General features: G+C 52.3%; 5 protein-coding genes across 5 annotated transcripts; 4 read left to right on the forward strand and 1 right to left on the reverse strand.

Moving 5' to 3' along the window:
• Positions 1–163: 163 nt before the first annotated feature.
• On the forward strand, positions 164–1,192 carry BDP81DRAFT_457410 (uncharacterized protein; the record flags this gene model as incomplete). Its single annotated transcript, XM_060593283.1, has 4 exons — positions 164–217; positions 276–536; positions 587–792; positions 823–1,192. The coding sequence occupies 4 exons, from the start codon at positions 164–166 to the stop codon at positions 1,190–1,192; spliced, it is 891 nt and encodes a 296-aa protein (XP_060450635.1).
• Positions 1,193–2,293: 1,101 nt separating this feature from the next.
• BDP81DRAFT_307956 (P-loop containing nucleoside triphosphate hydrolase protein) lies at positions 2,294–2,992 on the forward strand (the record flags this gene model as incomplete). Its single annotated transcript, XM_060583410.1, has 1 exon — positions 2,294–2,992. A coding segment is annotated over one exon (699 nt), but the record flags the coding sequence as incomplete, so codon positions are not given.
• Positions 2,993–4,398: 1,406 nt separating this feature from the next.
• Positions 4,399–5,526, forward strand: BDP81DRAFT_308392 (pectin lyase fold/virulence factor; the record flags this gene model as incomplete). Its single annotated transcript, XM_060583455.1, has 3 exons — positions 4,399–4,771; positions 4,836–5,036; positions 5,126–5,526. Coding segments are annotated over 3 exons (975 nt in total), but the record flags the coding sequence as incomplete, so codon positions are not given.
• Positions 5,527–7,244: 1,718 nt separating this feature from the next.
• Positions 7,245–9,653, reverse strand: BDP81DRAFT_478084 (GMC oxidoreductase). Its single transcript, XM_060594838.1, has 2 exons — positions 8,982–9,653; positions 7,245–8,909 (listed from the first exon to the last, which is right to left on the reverse strand). The coding sequence occupies exons 1-2, from the start codon at positions 9,223–9,225 to the stop codon at positions 7,501–7,503; spliced, it is 1,653 nt and encodes a 550-aa protein (XP_060450638.1). The 5' UTR covers positions 9,226–9,653; the 3' UTR covers positions 7,245–7,500.
• A 2,939-nt stretch (positions 9,654–12,592) lies between these two features.
• On the forward strand, positions 12,593–14,107 carry BDP81DRAFT_389665 (aldehyde dehydrogenase; the record flags this gene model as incomplete). The annotated part of the gene is made up of 1 exon (XM_060587297.1): positions 12,593–14,107. The coding sequence occupies one exon, from the start codon at positions 12,593–12,595 to the stop codon at positions 14,105–14,107; it is 1,515 nt and encodes a 504-aa protein (XP_060450639.1).
• Between the last annotated feature and the right edge of the window lie 4,249 nt (positions 14,108–18,356).

Below are 18,356 nucleotides of genomic sequence, written 5' to 3' on the forward strand. Positions count from 1 at the left end.
TGTTTTTGATTTTGGGACTTGCCCAGATTGCTTCAAAATTGAAGTTGAGGGAGACCACGTATATATAATATGAGCCCACTTCGTCACAACTAAAGACCGTCTGTCTTCATATGTGATATCATAGAATATTGCGAGGAGAAAAAAAGGAACTATTCTAGACACTATGGCACAAAACCCCACGAACCTCGATCATCCCCAGCACATTGCCATCGTTGGTGTAAGAATACTGCCTACCTACACTTAAGGTTATCACATTTACTCTAACTGCAGAATAGGCAGGTGGAGAGATTGGCTCGCACATCACTAGAGAGCTTTTGAGAACCAAGAAACACCAAATTACTGCCTTGAATCGGGCGGAAAGCACCAGCACCTTTCCTGATGGGGTGCTTGTTAAGAGAGTCGATTATGAAGACCAATCCTCTATCGTCGATGCCCTTTGCGGAAAGGATGCCCTGATCATCACTCTCGCCGGCAATGCCCCGCCGGATCAGGAAGTCAAACTTATCGAAGCCGCAGCGGAGGCTCACGTCGCCTGGGTCATTCCTAATGAATGAGACTCGACTCCGACGATAAATCTCTGGCCGAGGATTCAATTCTCGGTGAAATGAAGCAAAAGACTCGCCGGTACATTGAGAGTCTCGGCAAGAGTTCTTGGATCTCACTGGTCTGCGGCTTTTGGTATGAGTTCAGCTTGGCCGGCGGCGCAGAGCGCTTTGGCTTTGATTTTCCGAATCGTACAGTCACCTTCTACGATGACGGCTCAACAAAGATCAATACCAGCACTTTAGAACAGTGTGTTTGAGCCATTGCACAAGTAATCAGCTTGAATGTACATACCGCAGGGAACGAGAAAGACGGCCCAACTCTTTCGCAGTTCAGGAACCGGCCCATCTATGTCTCATCCTTTCTGGTGAGCCAAAAAGACATGTTTGAGTCTGTCCTCCGTGTCACTGGTGCTACTGAGGGAGACTGGAAGATCAAGTATCAGGATGTCAAGCAGCGCTACGCCGAAGGGAAGGCAGAGATGCAAAAGGGAGACATGACTGGCTTAGTTAAGCTGCTCTACGCAAGGGACTTTTTCGTCAACGGCGGTGGCAACTATGAAGCATCGAGGGGCCTACACAATGGCACCTTGAGCCTACCGAGGGAAGAGTTAGATGATCAGACGAGGACTGCCATAAGGAACATGTAAGCGTCCTCAGGCTTTTACAGAGTGTAGTTCATTATCAGGATATGAACAAATTATGGAATCAATCAAAAGGTGCCTAAGTCTTGATTTACTCAATTATTGATGGAATGATTCCATCTCACTTGTTCATGGCCGCCTACTGCAGCAGCTGTACCAGGACGACGGGACCTAGCTGACGCCAGAGGCACTCCGAGTGTTTGAAACAGCGCTCTTGAAAACGGCGATAAATCCGCCAGTACGGATCTTGTGTTGTGAGTTTATGGCACTAAGGACTTCGAGCATGAGGCTAGACCGTGCCGAAGCTTAGGAATCAATTGCGTCACAGCGTAATTCATTGCCGAGTAATTAAGTAGGGCGTCGTCAACCAGAAGAACACGAGGCTTCCATGTAAACAGAGCAATTGCGCGTATCTTGTAACCAGAGCGGAATCTATCTTCCCACTCCACACTACAATATTCTATGCATAGTTCTTCTATTTTGCTACCTTGAGTTTCATGTCTTACCTACAACATATCGATATAATAATTCATTTTTATTACCTTTAGAGCCTTACGGTTTAAACTAACCATCTTATATTAGGGGTGTTAATGCCGCGCTTTATAAGAGCCTATAGTTAGCTCGTATAAAGTTAAAGTACGGATAGAGGTAAAGTTTAGGATTGTAGGTATACAGTATTAACAATTAGCTTTAGCAAGAACGGCCAGTCTTACGCTCGAGATATCAAGACATCTTAAATAGCATTGCTTCTTAGTTATATAATTATAAATAAGCTAACGACTGAGATAACCCGACGTCACTTGCCGTAATATTGTCCTAGAAAGCGGCTTTTCTTCTATGTCTAAAAGGAGGAAGTCCGATATCGGTAAAGCTGATGTAGTGTAGAATGAAGTGCTATGAATTATACTAATTGCCTCATAGACAATATATAAGAGGTTGAGAAATTTCGTGATTTGTTGTTTTTGTTGTTGTGTTTAACGCCGTGGCGGCAAAGGCGCTGCCGCCTTTGCGGCCGACCTCCCGAGGGGTATATGGCGTGGAGGGCCGTAGGCTCGAGCTATATACTCTATAGTACACGCCTCTTCCTAACGTCCTCTAAATCTTGCGTTGTACGGCCGCCCTGGGACCGGAAAGTCGAGCTTCAGTATGTCTATTGCCGGCTGTTTCGGTCTCAATATCTATGTCGTCAGTCTTGCCGGCATCGACGATATGCGGCTTAGTGCCTTATTCGCCGACCTTCCCCAGCGCTGCGTCGTTCTGCTCGAGGACGTCGACGCAGTCGGCACGGCAGGAGCTCGAGATGCCGATAACGGTGAGTCTGATTTGGGCTCAGACGCATCACGGGGTTCTTCAAAGCCTCATGGAACTCTTTCATTGTCCGGACTACTTAACGTCCTTGACGGCGTGGCTTCGCAGGATGGCCGTGTCCTTATCATGACAACAAACCACATTGAGCACTTGGACGACGCTCTGATACGACCTGGCCGCGTCGACAAGAAAATCGAGTTTGGCCCCGCCGATGCTGAGGTGATTCGGAAGTTGTTTTGCACTGTTTTCGAATACTCAGAAAAGGAGATGCCCGATGCAGAGACCCGAGAAAAAAACAATGCAGGTGTGCGGCAGCTGGCAATTCAATTTTCCAGCGTCGTGCCGGAGTTGCAACTCAGCCCCGCTGACATCCTGTCGTTTCTTCTTGCAAACAGGGGCTCACCATCGAGCGTCTTGACCGCCGCGGAAGGATGGCTGGTCAAAATCAGAAAGACTGGAACACTGAGGCGGTGTGATTCTTGGGGTCAAAGTGATTGACCGTGGAATACCTCATTTGGAATATCCATAATATTTCATAGCTCTAGAACGTAAATGCGACGTTTTTTCTCAAAGCCTTTTCTATGTCAAAGCCCAACTATCTTGTAGCCCTCCCCGTTCCTGTAACAGCATTGCACGCAGAGCCGCCAGCGGTAGTGAGATACCTATGCACAAGTACCTACGATAGACTCACCACACAACAGCCAAAGAGCGAATCAACGAGTTGCCGCGACGATTACGTTGTAAAGAAACCCTCTGTTGGATCTCTGAGCAGTCGGCAGAAAAGATAGATCTGGAAGGCGGTATGGGCACTTACAAACGGCCCTTTCACTTATATACCACTTCTGGGAGATCGTGGGCTCTGCCCACAATCTCCTCCTTCCACCTCCAGACGTAGCAATAATAGACCATTATTGACACTTCGTTCCAACCGTACGGTTGCCCTGCTGACGTGTATACCAACACTGGTCGTCGCAAAGTCCGGGGGCAAGTACACCTCCATCCAAAAGGCCGTCGACGCCGCCAGCAGCGGCGCCGTCATCTTCAACTAGCCGGGCACCTACAACGAGAAGGTCTTGATCCCGGCCAACAAGGGCGCACTCACCATCTACGGCTACACCGCCGACGACCAGAACTACGCCAAGAACCAGGTCACCGTCACCAACAGCCTCGGCGCCGACGTGGCCGGCAGCAACGACGCCTCCGGCACGTTCCGCGCCAAGAACGACAACCTCAAAGTCTACAACATCAACATTGTCAACTCGCGCGGCAAGGGCGTCCAGGCCATCGCCCTGAGCGCCTACGGTAACCAGCAGGGGTACTACGGCATCCAGGCCAAGGGATACCAGGACACCATCCTCTCCAACCAGGGCAAGCACTACTTCCACAAGTCGTACGTCGAGGGCGCCACCGACTTCATCTTTGGCCAAAAGGCCGTCGCCTGGTTCGAGGCATGCAACATCGCCATCAGCGGAAAGGGCTAAATCACCGCCTCGGGCCGCGACGCCGCGAGCAACCCGTCCTGGTACGTCATCAACAAGGCCACCGTCAAGGCCCTTTCCGGCGTCAGCAACGGCCAGACCTTCCTCGGCCGGCCCTGGCGCACGTTCGCCCGCGTCGTCGTCCAGAACTCCAACCTCGGCGCCGTCGTCAACGCTGCCGGCTGGTCCAAGTGGGGGTCTAACCCGACCGACAACGTCGTCTACCAGGAGTAAGCCAACACCGGCAAGGGCGCCAGCGGTACCCGCGCCAACTTCTCCAAGAAGATCAGCGCCGCCGTAAAGATTGCCGATGTCCTTGGCTCCACCTCCTGGATCGACTCAAAGTACACGAGCGGAAGCGCCGCCAGCTCCGTCTCGGAGGAGTCATCCGCCGCCGTCTCCGCCCCCGCCGTAGCCGCCGATGCCGCTGCTTCCACCCCCACGCCCACCACCCTCCAGACCGTCGTCAAGGCCTCTTCCACTCCCGTTCCCCAGGCCGCGGCTGATGACTGCAGCGGCACCCCCGACGGTTTCGCTTCCCTGAACGGCGGCACCACCGGTGGCAAGGGCGGCGAGGTCGTCACCGTCAAGACCCAGGCCGATCTCGAAAAGTACGCCGGCATGTCTGGCAAGTACGTCATCAAGGTCTCTGGCAAGATCAACATCACGCCCAAGGGCAAGGAAGTCAAGGTCTCGTCCGACAAGACCATTGTCGGTATCGGTGCGACTGCCGAGATCGACCAGGACGGCTTCAACGTCCAGAACCAGAAGAACATTATTTTCCGCAACATCAAGATCGGTAAGCCTTACCTTCGAGGACTTGATCTTTTCATGAAAGGATGAAGACTTACATGTAGCGTCAGGCAACACCTACGTAGAGGGTGACGACGAGGTCAAGACCCAGGACTTTGACGGCATCCAGATGGACAACTGCACCAACATCTGGATCGACCACGTCCACCTCGAAAAGGGCGGCGACGGCCTCATCGACAGCCGCAAGGACACCACCTTCCTCACCGTCTCCTGGACCATCCTCCGCAACCACAACAAGGCCTTTGGCATTGGTAAGTCCGCCCCTTGTATCCCATCCACCATCCATAACCCCCCGCCCATAGCAACACTCTCTAACAAACTCTCCCCCTCTTCTCTCCAGGCTGGACCGAAAACGTTAACACCGAAATCACAATCCACCACAACTACTTCGACCAGACCAAACAACGTAACCCCTCCGTCGACAACGTCAAACACGCCCACCTCTACAACAACTACCTCGTCGGCCAGACCTCGTACGGCCACTACGCCCGCGGCAAGACCGAGATGCGCATGGAGAACTGCTACTTTGAAAAAGTCAAGAACCCGATCCAGCTCGACGCCACCGCCAAGCTCAGCGCCACGGGCAACGTTTTCAAGAGCACCACGGGCAGCACGGCCAAGAACGCCGGTACTGTCTTTGACCCCAAGACTTTCTACGAGTATACCCTCGACGCGGCGGCTGATGTGCCGAGCGTTGTTGCAAAGGGGGCTGGGCGCCAGGCTAGTATCTGTGCTGCTTAATTGGGAGTTTGATGCGGAGGTTGGTGACGTGGGAGTGTGATGTTAGGAGGCGGACAAGATCGTGGATGATGTCTAACCCTCATCTGGTTTCCGAATGCGTAATCAGAAAAAGGAGAAGAGGAAGAGAGTGAGAAAGGAGGTTGGAAATTCTATGTATGTATTATGATGGCATGTTGCCGTTGACGAAGCATATACTCTCTAGATCTGTTCATATTGACTACGAGCATACACAGTCGGATTCCATAACTCTGGTGTTGATAACTCTGATGATGTGACTATTCAGTACATTTACCTCGCTCCAGTCACATTAACGTGTGTTCCATCAACGAAATTGGGGGGTTGTGATACTGCCTTCTCGTCCCAGAATGATCATTATCTACTATGCATTAGCCAGGAGGACGAGGGCATCGCTACAACAGCAAGAATGACACAAGAGTCCCTTTACTATCTTTGTATCCCAAGGAGCGTAGACCTTGATGAGCAGAGAGTACGGTAAATGAAAGGCTGTTCTACGTCCGGCTACTTAATAGTAGCATCCTCTCCAACAACCCTCGAAGACAACGCAACACTTTCACAACAATTCTCAATCAGATGACGACACTCTCTCTTTTTATCTCAGTCGAAAGTTGCGGCATCAAAAGAAACCGGAATGCTATGAAACGGCTCGATAGACGGTACCTCATGTGTAGATAATGACTTCCTTTCCAAACTCAACTATTTGCCAGGAGGGTTCAAAGTTGGCAATGAAATATTATAAGACTTCATGTAGACAACAGTAATCAACTGTATTGCAACATAGAAAATTTGCTTTTCGGCCAAGTTCGCCAAGTATTCTAACAAAAGGCTCATGACGCTCAAACGGGGCCATCCTGACGATGCGGCAAAATCAACGACTCGGAACTCAAAAACCTTTTCAAAATACCTCTGTCCAAATTCGCCACCTCAAAAACAAGCTTCTCGCTTCAAGCCGGGGTTTGACGGTCGGTTCAGCCATGCCAAAGGATGGGATCAAGAGCACCTTTTGCCTGAGAACCAATCATCGAGGTCGACCTGTCCGTTATAAGTAGGTGGTAGTTCACCGCAGAAAAAGGGTCTGGTGGCAAGCAATCCACGGCATTGTGCATACTGATCGTCGCGCCCTTGCAGATTCGGAAGGGAACACTAGACCACACCCCCGGGAATTCTGGTTCTCTGCGGGATATCCGTACATGAAAGCACTGGATAACCCCCCATTGGAATTCGTGTTTGACGACACCTGGAAGAGAATCATGGCAATGAGCATTCGGAGTATCGAAGTGTTGGTTGAGGTTTAGTCATGAATTCTGATCCTACACTACTGGAAGCCCATTTACGGCGCGGCATCTGCGGTTGACGGGTTTGAGGCGATCGGTTTTATGTGGGGGAAGCATCGATCCTGCGGATTCCACTCCGACGACACCCTATTACCGGATACCGTCCGAGTATCCGTACAGCTAAGCTACCTTAGTTTGTGGACACTGGACAGCCTCGATGCATGAAAATTCCGATCGTATGTTCAGCATCGGAATCTGATAATTGGATCACGGTGTTGCTCGGTTGCCTGGCACGCGGTGGCAATAAATGATGGCCGCTTTTTTGGTGTAGGGGAAGTCTAAAACCCGGCCATCATATCTTACCACCGCGTGCCTGGTTCTCCTTGCCTCTGTGCAAGTTCAACAAAAATCTCTTCATGCAGGATGGTGGATTTGTGGATGTCGTGTCGGAGCATTTCGGTATCACCAACCGAAGGGGACACGATGCGTCTTTTCGACTTCACAGAAAACGATCAGACTGCGACAGGAATATGAGATAGATGAAATAATGTTCATAGTCATGATATCATTTGGTATAATGCCTGATAGCTACTCTCAAAAATAAACAACGAAATGCTTTTCTAGATCATTTCCTCCACATGAAACGCTTTCTTTTGTAGTTCTGACAAGATTTTGGTTTTTTTTACAGACGGGCAGTCTCCTGTGCCTCCTCGATGATCATCTCGGCGCACTTCTCGGCGCAACCAAGAACAGTCAACATGGGGTTGATAGTGGGGATGGTGGGGAAGATGCCGGCGTCGCAGATACGGACCCGCTTGAGGCCCTTGATGTTGAGACGCTCGTCGACAACGGCGAGCGGGTCCTTGCGGACGTCACCCATCTTTGTGGTTCCGACAGGGTGGTAGACGGTGTGGGCGGCACGACGGGCATACAAGCTGAGCTCCTCATCGGTCTGGACCTTGGGGCCGGGAGCGACCTCACGGGCAATCCAGTCCTTGAAGGGGGCCTGCTCGGCGACCTTGCGGGCAGCGCGCATGCCGTAAACGAGGGTGGCGGCATCGTAGCCCTCCTCGTCGGTGAAGTAGCGGAAGTCAAGAGCGGGCTTGACGTTGGGGTCGGCCGAGGTCAGGTAGAGACGACCGCGGGAGCGGGGACGGGGGATGTTGGGGGTCATGCAGAAGGCGTAGCCCTCCTTGGGCTCATCGTAGCCGAGGCGTCCCGTGTTGAGGGTGAAGGGGATCTGGTAGCAGTGCATCATGACATCGGCAATGTTGCCGTCGGGGATGCCGTCGGGGTTGAAGAAGGTCTTCTTGGAGCCGGCGTTGGGGGCCTCGCGACGGAGGAAGATACCAGCATCGGAGTCCATGGTGGTCTTGTTTGGGGGAACGGGCTTCTTGAGCTCCCACATGATGATGGACTCGGGGTGGTCCTGAAGGTTCTCACCGACACCGGGCAAGTCGTGGATGACGGGGATGCCGAGGTCGCTGAGCTGCTGCTTGGGACCGACACCGGACAGCATCATCAGACGAGGGGTGTCGACGGCGCCGGCGGCGAGAATGGTCTCCTTCTTGGAGGTGATGGTGCGCTTGGAGCCATCCTGGAGGGTCAGGTTAACGCCGGTGACGGTGTCGCCCTTGATGTTGAGCTTGGAGACCCAAGCGTTGGTGAGAACGGTAAGGTTGGGGCGCTTCTCGTCGCCGCGGAGGAAGGGGTGAATGTAGGCGACCGAGGCGCTAGACCGGCGGCCATCATCGGGGTTGTAAGAGATGGAGAAGAAACCGACACCCTGCTGCAGGGCGCCGTCCTGAGAAATGTGCTTGTTGAAGTTGTGGAGGACGGGGATGTTAAGGGCGGAGGAGCAGGAGTTGACCCAGTCGAGGCAGAGCTCGTTCTGGTGGCGGGCGTGAACGGGCTGAACGGTGTTGCGCAGCTTGTCCATGATACGCATGAAGTCGTGGAAAGTCCATCCCTTGGCGCCCATAGACTGCCAGATCTTCAGGTCGTACTCAAAGGGTCTGAAGGAGATGAGGGTGTTGTGTGATGAGCAGCCACCGAGCACCTTGGCGCGAGAGTGGCGGATGTGAGAGTTGCCTGTGAAAAGCGATCAGGTCAGTGAGCTGTCTCGAGAGGATGAATGAGCTGGCGAGATCAGAAGAAGCTTACCCATGGGCTGCTCAGTGGTGCCGTAGTCGTAGTCGAGCTCACCACCGAGAAGGTTGAGCCACTTGCGGAGGTCGAGCACGCGGTCGTCCATGAAGTCGCTGGGGCCAGCCTCAATCAAGAGGATGCGCTTCTGGGGAAGGGACTCGGCCAGACGAGAGGCGATAACGCAGCCGGCGGTACCACCGCCGACAATGACATAGTCGTAGCGGTCGACGTCGGAGACGGGGAGCTGGGTGGTGGACATTTTGACGGATAAGGAGGATGAGGGTATTCAAACAGCAAGGATCTCGGGGCACCTGGCCAATCAATAGGGTGAGGGGTGGCTTTTTCTACTTGTACACACGGGGAATGAATGTATGTACAGAGGGGTAATACAGCCAAGAAACGCGCGGGCGATCTTGGGGTGAGATTGGAGTAGACCTTGGGATGAGAAGAGGAGAAGAATGGCACACCGAGAGGAATGGGGGTGGAAATGAAATAGAAGAGGCAAAGTAAGTTCGGTAGCTATCGATATAAGTGGAAATCCGGCCGCATTATCAATGATCAATGGCAAGTCGGCATGTCGGAGTAGGATACCGTGGAGACACGAGGAGGGAAGGACCCATCCACATCCTTGGCCCTTCCTCGGAGACACAGAAACAGCCCAGACAGAGACTCGAGAGCGAGAGCTTGCCTCGTTTCTCTCACTCGGCCGCCGCTTGAGGAAAGAAAAAAAAATCGTTCACGCGTGGAAGGTACCGACCGACCTCAATCGCACCAGGCCAGCGCCGGCGCCAGCAACGACGGCAGGCGGGCAAGGCGCAGGGCGGTGGAGACGGACCCCGCGAAAGTGGGTGGTGGAGCCCATGAAGGAAAGCGGGTTTCGAGGGCATTGAGACTGACTCGCTGGATCGATGCACGAGTCTCTGCTTCTCTGATCCTTCCATCTCTGAGTGTCAATCACGCTTGTTTCTGCCTGCCACCTGCCCACGCTGCCTTCACCAATTGGCAGGTGGGGTTCACCGTGGGTGCGGCACCACAGATCCGGGCGTGGGACCGCGAGACCGCGCGGGAGCCGACGTCTCATTGGACAATTGACTTTTTTTCTGCCGGCCTTATCCTCCTTTTTCTGTTGTACGGAGTACTTTTCGTCTCGTACTTTTCTCACCAGCCCTCTATCTATTTTTTACTTCATTGCCCCCCCCCCGCCCAAACGTTCTCGGGCATCCTTGCTTTCGTCAGCAATCAGGGCCGGATTTTCAAAATTCCAAGATTCCTCACTGGTCTGACGGTCCCAAAACAGACTAAGCGACCCCGAGCTAACGTCTCCTGGTCCCCTAGCAGGTGGCAACCAACATTGTCAGCAACACGCAAGACGCAGGCGGCAGGCCCCCAATCAGGGATGTTACTCAAGACGTGCTTCTTGTACCGCCAAAAAAGCTGGCAGCACCAGCCTCAAGGTTCTTTCTTCGTCGCCGCCCGGGAAGGGAAGGGGGAGAACGCGCTTTCCCACGCACGCCAAGTCCTTCTTGTCCTTCTCGAATGTCCACTCTGGTGGAAACTGTCCGACGTCGTTGAAAAAGAATTACGAATAATGGCCAGAGGCAGTCAAGTGCCGCAATGCTCTTGCACGACACGGGCCAATCATGACGATTCGACTCTGCCTGCTTCACCCGGCCAATACTCCTCGATCCGTCTAATGTGGAATGTCCACCCAGCGTAGCTTCACGAATCTAATTTCACTTGCATTTGTTCGACTCCTCTTCGTCCAACGTCGTGCTTCTGAGGCATGTTGAACCGTCTTTTTCTGCCTGGTACCAGAGTGGACGCCGTCGACCAACAACGCAACAGACTAATTCCGCCCGTTTGCGGCTTGCCACGGAAATCCCACGCGCTGGTGGTGTGTTTGTCTAGGGGGGCCTGAACTGCACACATGAACGACCAGTCACACCTACAATTTGGTATCCCAGGCAATTGAGACATACCCATATGCTGCATATGCAAGAATTGCACCCGACATTCCCCAAACTGCCATGCCGCAAATACCTTGCGCTAAGATTCGGATTCTATCCGTCGATAACAGCCCTGTCTCGGTGACACGGCGTTGGAGTCCGTCGACGACTCAACCTCGTCTCGAGTCTCGCCCGGCCGCCTCTGTCCGTCTGACCTATCGCCTCGCCCGCGCGGCTGAGGTGGCAGAAGGTGAGTGGTTGACTATTACCTGACTACACACCACCAACTGGCAACAAGTTACAACCCCCTTCGCAACCGTCGGCGTCATCCGGGGTTTCCGCCGACTTGTCTAGCCCAGGTTGGGTATGCCAAGGCAACCTTGACCTTGGTCCTGACTCTCTGTCGGCCAGCTTCCAGGTACTCTCTAGGAATTACCCTTCGGTACCCCGTATTCCACTATCAAAAGGGCCTTGTCTGATGTCAAACGCAAACTCTCCTACCCGTTGCATCCAAGATAATCTGACGAACTCGTCATTATCGCCGACGGTCCAAAAAATAAGAACCTAGCCTTCAAAGGCTGAGGAGGCAAGGTATGAGACACACACCGAGATAGACAAAGCGGCTCATGGCTCAGTCTAGACTCGTTTGGCGATATTTGTATATCTGAGATACCTGTCTATCTCGCATCGCCCGTATCTAGTTTATCTTTTCCGCCGTGCCCGCCGTATCTTTTTCCCGATTGTGGCTCGCCCACCCGGTCGGGTAGCCAATAGGATGCAATGAATTCGATACTGAGGTCCCCTGCTGTACCGCGGCTGCGCGGGTGATCGTTCGACTTTGACGGCCGGGCCCGGGATAAGAACGGATCTGACGGCCCTACAGAAGCCAGCCACATTTTGGAAGTGATCTCTCAAAGCTTAGCAGTATCTGCATGTCGCATCAGCAAACAAGACAGGGTGGTGAGAGATGCAAGATAAAAAATTTCCAATCTCCAGGAGTTGAAGGGACCCTGAAGGCTGAAACTTCTTTAGTGGAGGCGACTTTTTTTTTTTTCTTCCTCGGTCGCTGCAATTGCACCGCACCAATGCACGCACTGCGGTCCCTCAGGTACGTACCGCCTCGCATCGTCTTGGAGACTGAATTTATGGAGACAAAACTGTTGCATCCGGGTGGAGCGACGGGCCAATGATGTACGGTCCATGACATCACACCGCCGACGGAGTGGGGCAGTATGGGTGTCTCCCGGCAAATCTGCAACACCCCGGCTTGCCAGGCCATTACCCACTCTGGTCAGCTGAACTCGAGATAAGGTCCCCGGCGTCTCCTCCGTGGTACGATCCCGATCTCCCTCCGATCTCGACGACCGTCGAAGAAAAATTATCCTCCAAGCCTGCAACTGCAACTGCACGCTCCGTCCTCCGTGTCGCCGTCCGTATTCCCGATCGACATCCCATCCCCCCGGCATCGCCTTGTTGGAACTTTGTCTCGCAACCCGTTATACCCCGTTTTCCCATCCCCTTGCCTTGCAGAAATTCCTTCCCGTTTCTAGTGTATCATTCGTTTTTGCCGGCATAGCTCTTTTGTTTCCCCTAACCCCTTCCCCAGGAAAACAGGAACCAACCAACCAAACAAGTCAATTAGAGCAAAAGTGAAAAAACCCCAATATCATTATAAAAAAAATGGCGCCACAAGAGCAGAAGCAGGAGGCGGATCGTCGCACCTTCTATGCTGGGAAGCCCCAACCGGACACAGAATCCCCAGGCACCTTCCAATCCATCGATCCCGCAACAGCGAAGCCCGTCTGCACCATCCACACCTCCTCCGCCGCGTCCATCGACGCCGCCATCGACGCCGCGAAGACAGCGTTCCCCTCCTGGTCCGCCACGCCCCCCATCGAGCGCTCCCGCATCCTCCTCCGCGCCGTCGCCCTCCTCCGTGAGCGCAACGACGAGCTGGCCAAGATCGAGACCCTCGACACCGGAAAGGCCTTCTCCGAAACCCAGTACGTCGACGTCGTCACCGGCGCCGACGTCCTCGAGTACTACGCCAACCTCATCGCCTCGGGCGGCCTCAACGGCGAGTCCTTCCGCCTGAGGCCCTCCGCATGGTCCTACACCACCAAGGAGCCCCTCGGCGTCTGCGCCGGCATCGGCGCGTGGAACTACCCCATCCAGATCGCCCTGTGGAAGTCAGCACCATGCCTGGCTGCCGGTAACTGCATGATTTACAAGCCGAGCGAGTTCACCCCTTTGCACGCCGAGTACCTCGCCTCCGTCTACCGCGACGCCGGCGTGCCAGATGGCGTCTTCAACGTCGTCTACGGCGCCGGCGACGTCGGTGCCCAGCTGACGACTCACCCGGATATCGCCAAGGTCAGCTTCACGGGCCAGGTCAGCACGGGCAAGAAGGTCGCCGGCGCCGCGGCGGGTGGCATGAAGTACGTGACCATGGAACTCGGCGGCAAGAGCCCCGTCATCGTCCTCCCCGACTGCGACATCGAGCAGGCCGTCGACGGCGCCATGCTCGCCAACTTCTACAGCTCGGGCCAGGTCTGCACCAACGGCACGCGCGTCTTCATCCCCAAGGCCATCAAGGCCGAGTTCGAGAAGCTCGTGCTGGAGAAGATCCAGTACGTCCGCGCGGGCGACCTGTTTGACCCGGCCACCAACTTTGGCCCGCTCAACAGCAAGACGCACCTCGAAAAGGTACAGGCGTACATCCGCAACGGCGTCATGAAGGATAAGGCGACGCTGCTGTGCGGCGGCGCGACGCAGCCCAAGGGTCTGCCGTCGGCGTACAAGTCCGGATTCTGGATCCAGCCGACCGTTTTCACGGATTGCACCGACGACATGGCGATTGTCAAGGAGGAGATCTTTGGCCCCGTGATGAGTATTCTTACGTATGACACCGTCGATGAGGCCGTTGAGCGGGCCAACACGACGGATGTCGGGCTCGCGGCGGGTGTGTTTGGTCGGGACGTCGACCAGTGCCATAGCGTTATCCAGAAGCTCGAGGCTGGTATCACGTGGATTAACACGTGGGGCGAGTCGCCTGCGGAGATGGCGGTCGGTGGGTGGAAGTCGAGCGGTGTCGGTGTGGAGAATGGACGTAAGGGTCTCGAGGCGTGGGTGAGGAACAAGAGCACGCTTGTTGAGATGGGCGGTAGCGTGCCGACTGTCTTCTCCAAGTTGTAAAAGGTTGTAAGAGTGTATCAAAAAAGAAAAGGGATCAAGGGGAGGTTGGTAGTGATTTCGCATTGAACTCTTTCCCTACATGAGTGGTGAAAACAAAAGCTTGTCTTTGGACTGGAGGGGGTTTTGGTTATGTAAATACATAAAGTATGAGCGTTTGAATGATATCACGGATTTGACGATGTTTGCTCACCACTGCTGCTCTTACTTGATGAGTGACACGGATTCTATCAAGAAGGGGAAGCAAATGAAGGATAATGTGACCTAACGAAAGCTGGAATCAACTCATCTTATGTACGGGTGTATAATGCCCGGCCGCAGAAGGCGGCTAATGAACATGAGAAAATGTGAGCAAGAGAGCTAGGCACTCGAAACAACGGAAAATATACAGGAAGCAAGTATTTAAGCTTCCTTGAGGTTCATCAACTTCTTAGCCGAGAAGGCAACAGCCGCAACATATCCGTGAACTCAAGGATTGTCATTGAACTTGAAGTATAATAAATATATAGACGTGGGTGACTCAAGAGCCGGGCTTTCTAAGTGTGGGGAGGGGATTAGACCAACCACTTCAAAGTAAGTCTTACAGTTCTCATGGCTTCTAAATACTAGTTATCTCTACACCGAGGAATACACTTGGGAGGACGAGGAGGCCCTACAGTCCCGCGTTCTCAACTTGCCCACCAATTTCAACTCCGGGAGTAGCCTTTCGTTCGTGGTAGCACATCTTCAGCATAGGAGGTCAATGCAGACGGGATAGAACCCCGAAGTTTATCCCTTAAGAGACGGAATCGGATCCGATAGTGACTCTAATATCATACTTATATATAGTGAAGACATACTTCGGGAACCAGGAACTTGGAGTACCTTATACATGTAAGACAATATCAATTAAGGGGATATTCTGGTTTCTTGCCTTGGTATCTAAGTTATGTTCTCGCGCACGCTTCCTCCACGTCTTGAACACTACTTAAACTACTAGCGCCGAAAAGCAGGATAAAACTCCTAATATATTCAAAAACTCCCGAGTCGTCGATACACGAGTCGATAATGTTTTATAGGATCAGGATTCGTGCTATTATACTTAGGGGAACTGCTATAGGTATATCTCAAGGACCAGGTAAGCTGTCAAGGGAATGGTTCTTACAAAATTCCTTTCTTTTTAAGCCTCAGTCGCAGCTTTCAAAGAGATTTCCGACTTACGTCCATCTCTTACGTTTCTTGTCCAAGGGGGGGGATATTCATTCATGAATACGTACCGGAGGGCCGCCGGAGCCTACTCGAATCGACAGACTATGACTTTAGCCTCGACTAGTAGATATTGACTTGCTGAATTATACTTCAATATATGCCAATCGGAATGAGTTACTACACGCACCAATCCAGGAGATAGCTTCTCGTGGGCGCTGGGGTGATTTACGAACTCTTTTACGATAAGATCTAAGATCGGCTGGAAGCTATAAACGTAAAATCTTTACAACGTAGATCTTTTGTGCGGTCGAAAAGGGAAGATCACTTGTGTTGGAATATTGACGGCAGAAAAGGGTGGATTTGGAAGGTGGTCTGGGCCGTTGCAAGCGGCCCTTCCACCTACTTACACCCAACGGAGGAATCGTGGGCTACGCCCACCAACTTCCTCCTTACACAGATATATGCAGTTCAATACCAAGATTATTGAGCTTCGTACCGGCCCACAGGCCCCTGCTGACGTGTATACCAACAACTTGGCTTGCAATTAACCAGCGTGTCATAAGCTTAAGAACCATCAGGCCCTTCCAAATCATTGGCGGTGTTACAGGCCAGACCCCTGCCGCAGGCTCCGGCCTTTTAAGTAGTTTAATCAAGCTACAAGTCGGTGATTTATACCTTGCCGAATGGAAGCATTCATGGCGGGCCTCAGGGCATTACGCAGGGAGGCGAATACATGAAATGCTTGTTCGCATGAAATGCTTGTTCGCCTGATCCATCTTGTAGTTTGCAGTACGCTTGGCTGAACAGCGTTCAAAGTAATCAAACCAGTCACTGGGGCCTGAGGAGACTGGTGATAGACGTAGAGATATGCTGTGGATTTGAGTTGAGGGCTCTAGTGTAACTTGGACCCGGATGTCCGGCAATGGTCCACGTAGCTACAGCCTACATGTAAGAGTCCACTCTAGGCCATCTAGACTCCTGTACGACAATGAGATGGACCAGGGCTTCGATAGTGATAATGCAGTTGTATGTTCTGTCACGGCAATAATTATTGAAAGACTCGAGGATGCGAACTTATCCCGAATAGCATCAAAAGCCGTCATAAGTGAATTTCTAATATTCGGGGATTTCGGGGCCATTTTCAGAGCTCACAAACTTTTTAGGAACCCCTGGTCCCTTATTTACCTACAGTATCATAGTATATGGACCCAGAGTAGGTTTAATGCCCTCAAGTTCGTGAGTGATTTGACTGTATTGATTGATGTATCCTCCAAAGTCCAAATTTGACAAAGCTGACCACTCAAGCAAGTTATTGGCCACATACGACCCCTAAGCAGATAGCTGGTATCACTCGCGGGAAAGGGATCTGGAGTCTCAACAGTGAGCAACCTGGAAAGCATTCAATGGCATCCGGATCGTAAACAGTAAGGAAGCGGACAGGTTTCTGTTCTTGTAGTAAGTCTTAGACACTCCTCGCTGAATGCCTTTTGTATTCTGGAGCCCTTGTCCCCAGCTCTCATGCTCCTTTCACAGCTTGGAACAAATGAAGCGTGAAAAGAATAAAAATAGAGTACCCATCTTATTCACTTTCACTTCGTTTCTCTGATTTCTCTAGTTTGGTATCCGTTTATGATCTATCATACAACGAATGGCCCGCAAAAGGGGCGACCCCGAAAGAAACGAAACACATCACAAACATGAAGTCTAGATGGGGCAAATCCTCCTGTAATACCTCATTGCCACGAGGGTAGTGCAGGTTCCCGCAACGGTTCCATCAGAAGCAACATGTCAAATGTGGGTATGGCGGGAAGACCTCGTCCGTGGGAAGCTCCGGTACTTGACGTGTCGTAAATAATGGGACTGTTGGTATCCCTATCACAGGGAAGTTGGTTCGAACCGTAGGGTCCTGGGGGTGACGAAGTATCAATATCTCTGTATTGATTGATTCTGCGTTATGTGTGTAAAAGGGAGATTCCAACCGTAGGTTGGTTGGGTAGTCGCGGTCTAATTGTACCACCTCGAGGCGGCCCATGCTCTTGCCCTTATCCGCGGTCGAATTGGACTTCCAATCCGACAGGGACCTTACTACCTTAGCCCAGAATCATGACATCAAAATCATGCTATGGGCAGTTACGATTCCATCAGGGCGGCTTGGAGAGGCCTCGTCTGGGTGCCTCCGTCTGACCGTCATATCAACTCAGATGAGCTTGTTGTGCATAGTGTTTCATCTCCTGACTGTAGAAACCCCCGTTTTGCGCGAGAAGCAATTTGGAGACCAAAAAGTAGAGTAGCCTCTGTTACAACCATAGTATGAATGACTGTTGACACTCATCATTCTCTACTGGTTTGTTTAGGTACAAACGGAGATCGGGCGCTCAAGTAGACCATCTCGATGGAATCAAAGTTTTGATTTGGTTCATTATCCGAAATTCGCTCACACTTTCATCATTTCGTACTCTTGTTCTTCATATGAGACACGGCTGTGGCACTTGGGATGTCACAAATCCTTCGGGGAGAAAGGGGAAAACTGGAGAGGAAGGTGTTCATGAGACAAAAGACCTGATAGTTTTTCCGCCCCTTGTCCGGCTTTGCATCCCCCTCATATCCGTCAAAATCCCGTGACTAACCGCTAGGACCAACCGGTAGACTTGAACTACGGAGTAGCAATTGGTACTATGGTAGTAGGTAGACCAACATGGGGGCCAGCGCACTGTCCCCGAGCAAAAATAGCGGACTGATCCGACGAAAAGTCGAGAGATGAAACAGACGTCAAGACCTGAATGTGGGTCCTAGAGAAGAGAAGAAGAAGAAAATTGCCTTGACCGTTGACGTGCTTGAGTATGGCCTGCAACTTGCAAGAAGAGACCACGGCGATGGTTCGACTCTTTCCTATTACCTCAAGTAATGTGGTGATGTGATGTGATCGCCGCAGCCTGTAGAGACCCGGGGGAGATTCCTGACATGGAAGAAGAAAGGAAAGAAAACGGCATTGCCGGCCAAGCTACAGAGGTCGAATAAGCTTGTATGCCAAGGTGGATATGCCGTTATGTCCACGTCTTCCTAG

This window comes from Colletotrichum phormii (genome assembly GCF_030913505.1).
Source record: "Colletotrichum phormii strain CBS 102054 chromosome Unknown BDP81scaffold_2, whole genome shotgun sequence".
Taxonomy (NCBI): domain Eukaryota; kingdom Fungi; phylum Ascomycota; class Sordariomycetes; order Glomerellales; family Glomerellaceae; genus Colletotrichum; species Colletotrichum phormii.

Excerpts from the sequence above, each read along its gene's own strand:
- BDP81DRAFT_478084 (XM_060594838.1), bottom strand. The coding sequence starts at position 9,225 with ATGTCCACCACCCAGCTCCCCGTCTCCGACGTCGACCGCTACGACTAT. Across the intron at positions 8,910-8,981 it reads CACCACTGAGCAGCCCATGG|GCAACTCTCACATCCGCCAC; the intron begins GTAAGCTTCTTC and ends CGCTTTTCACAG.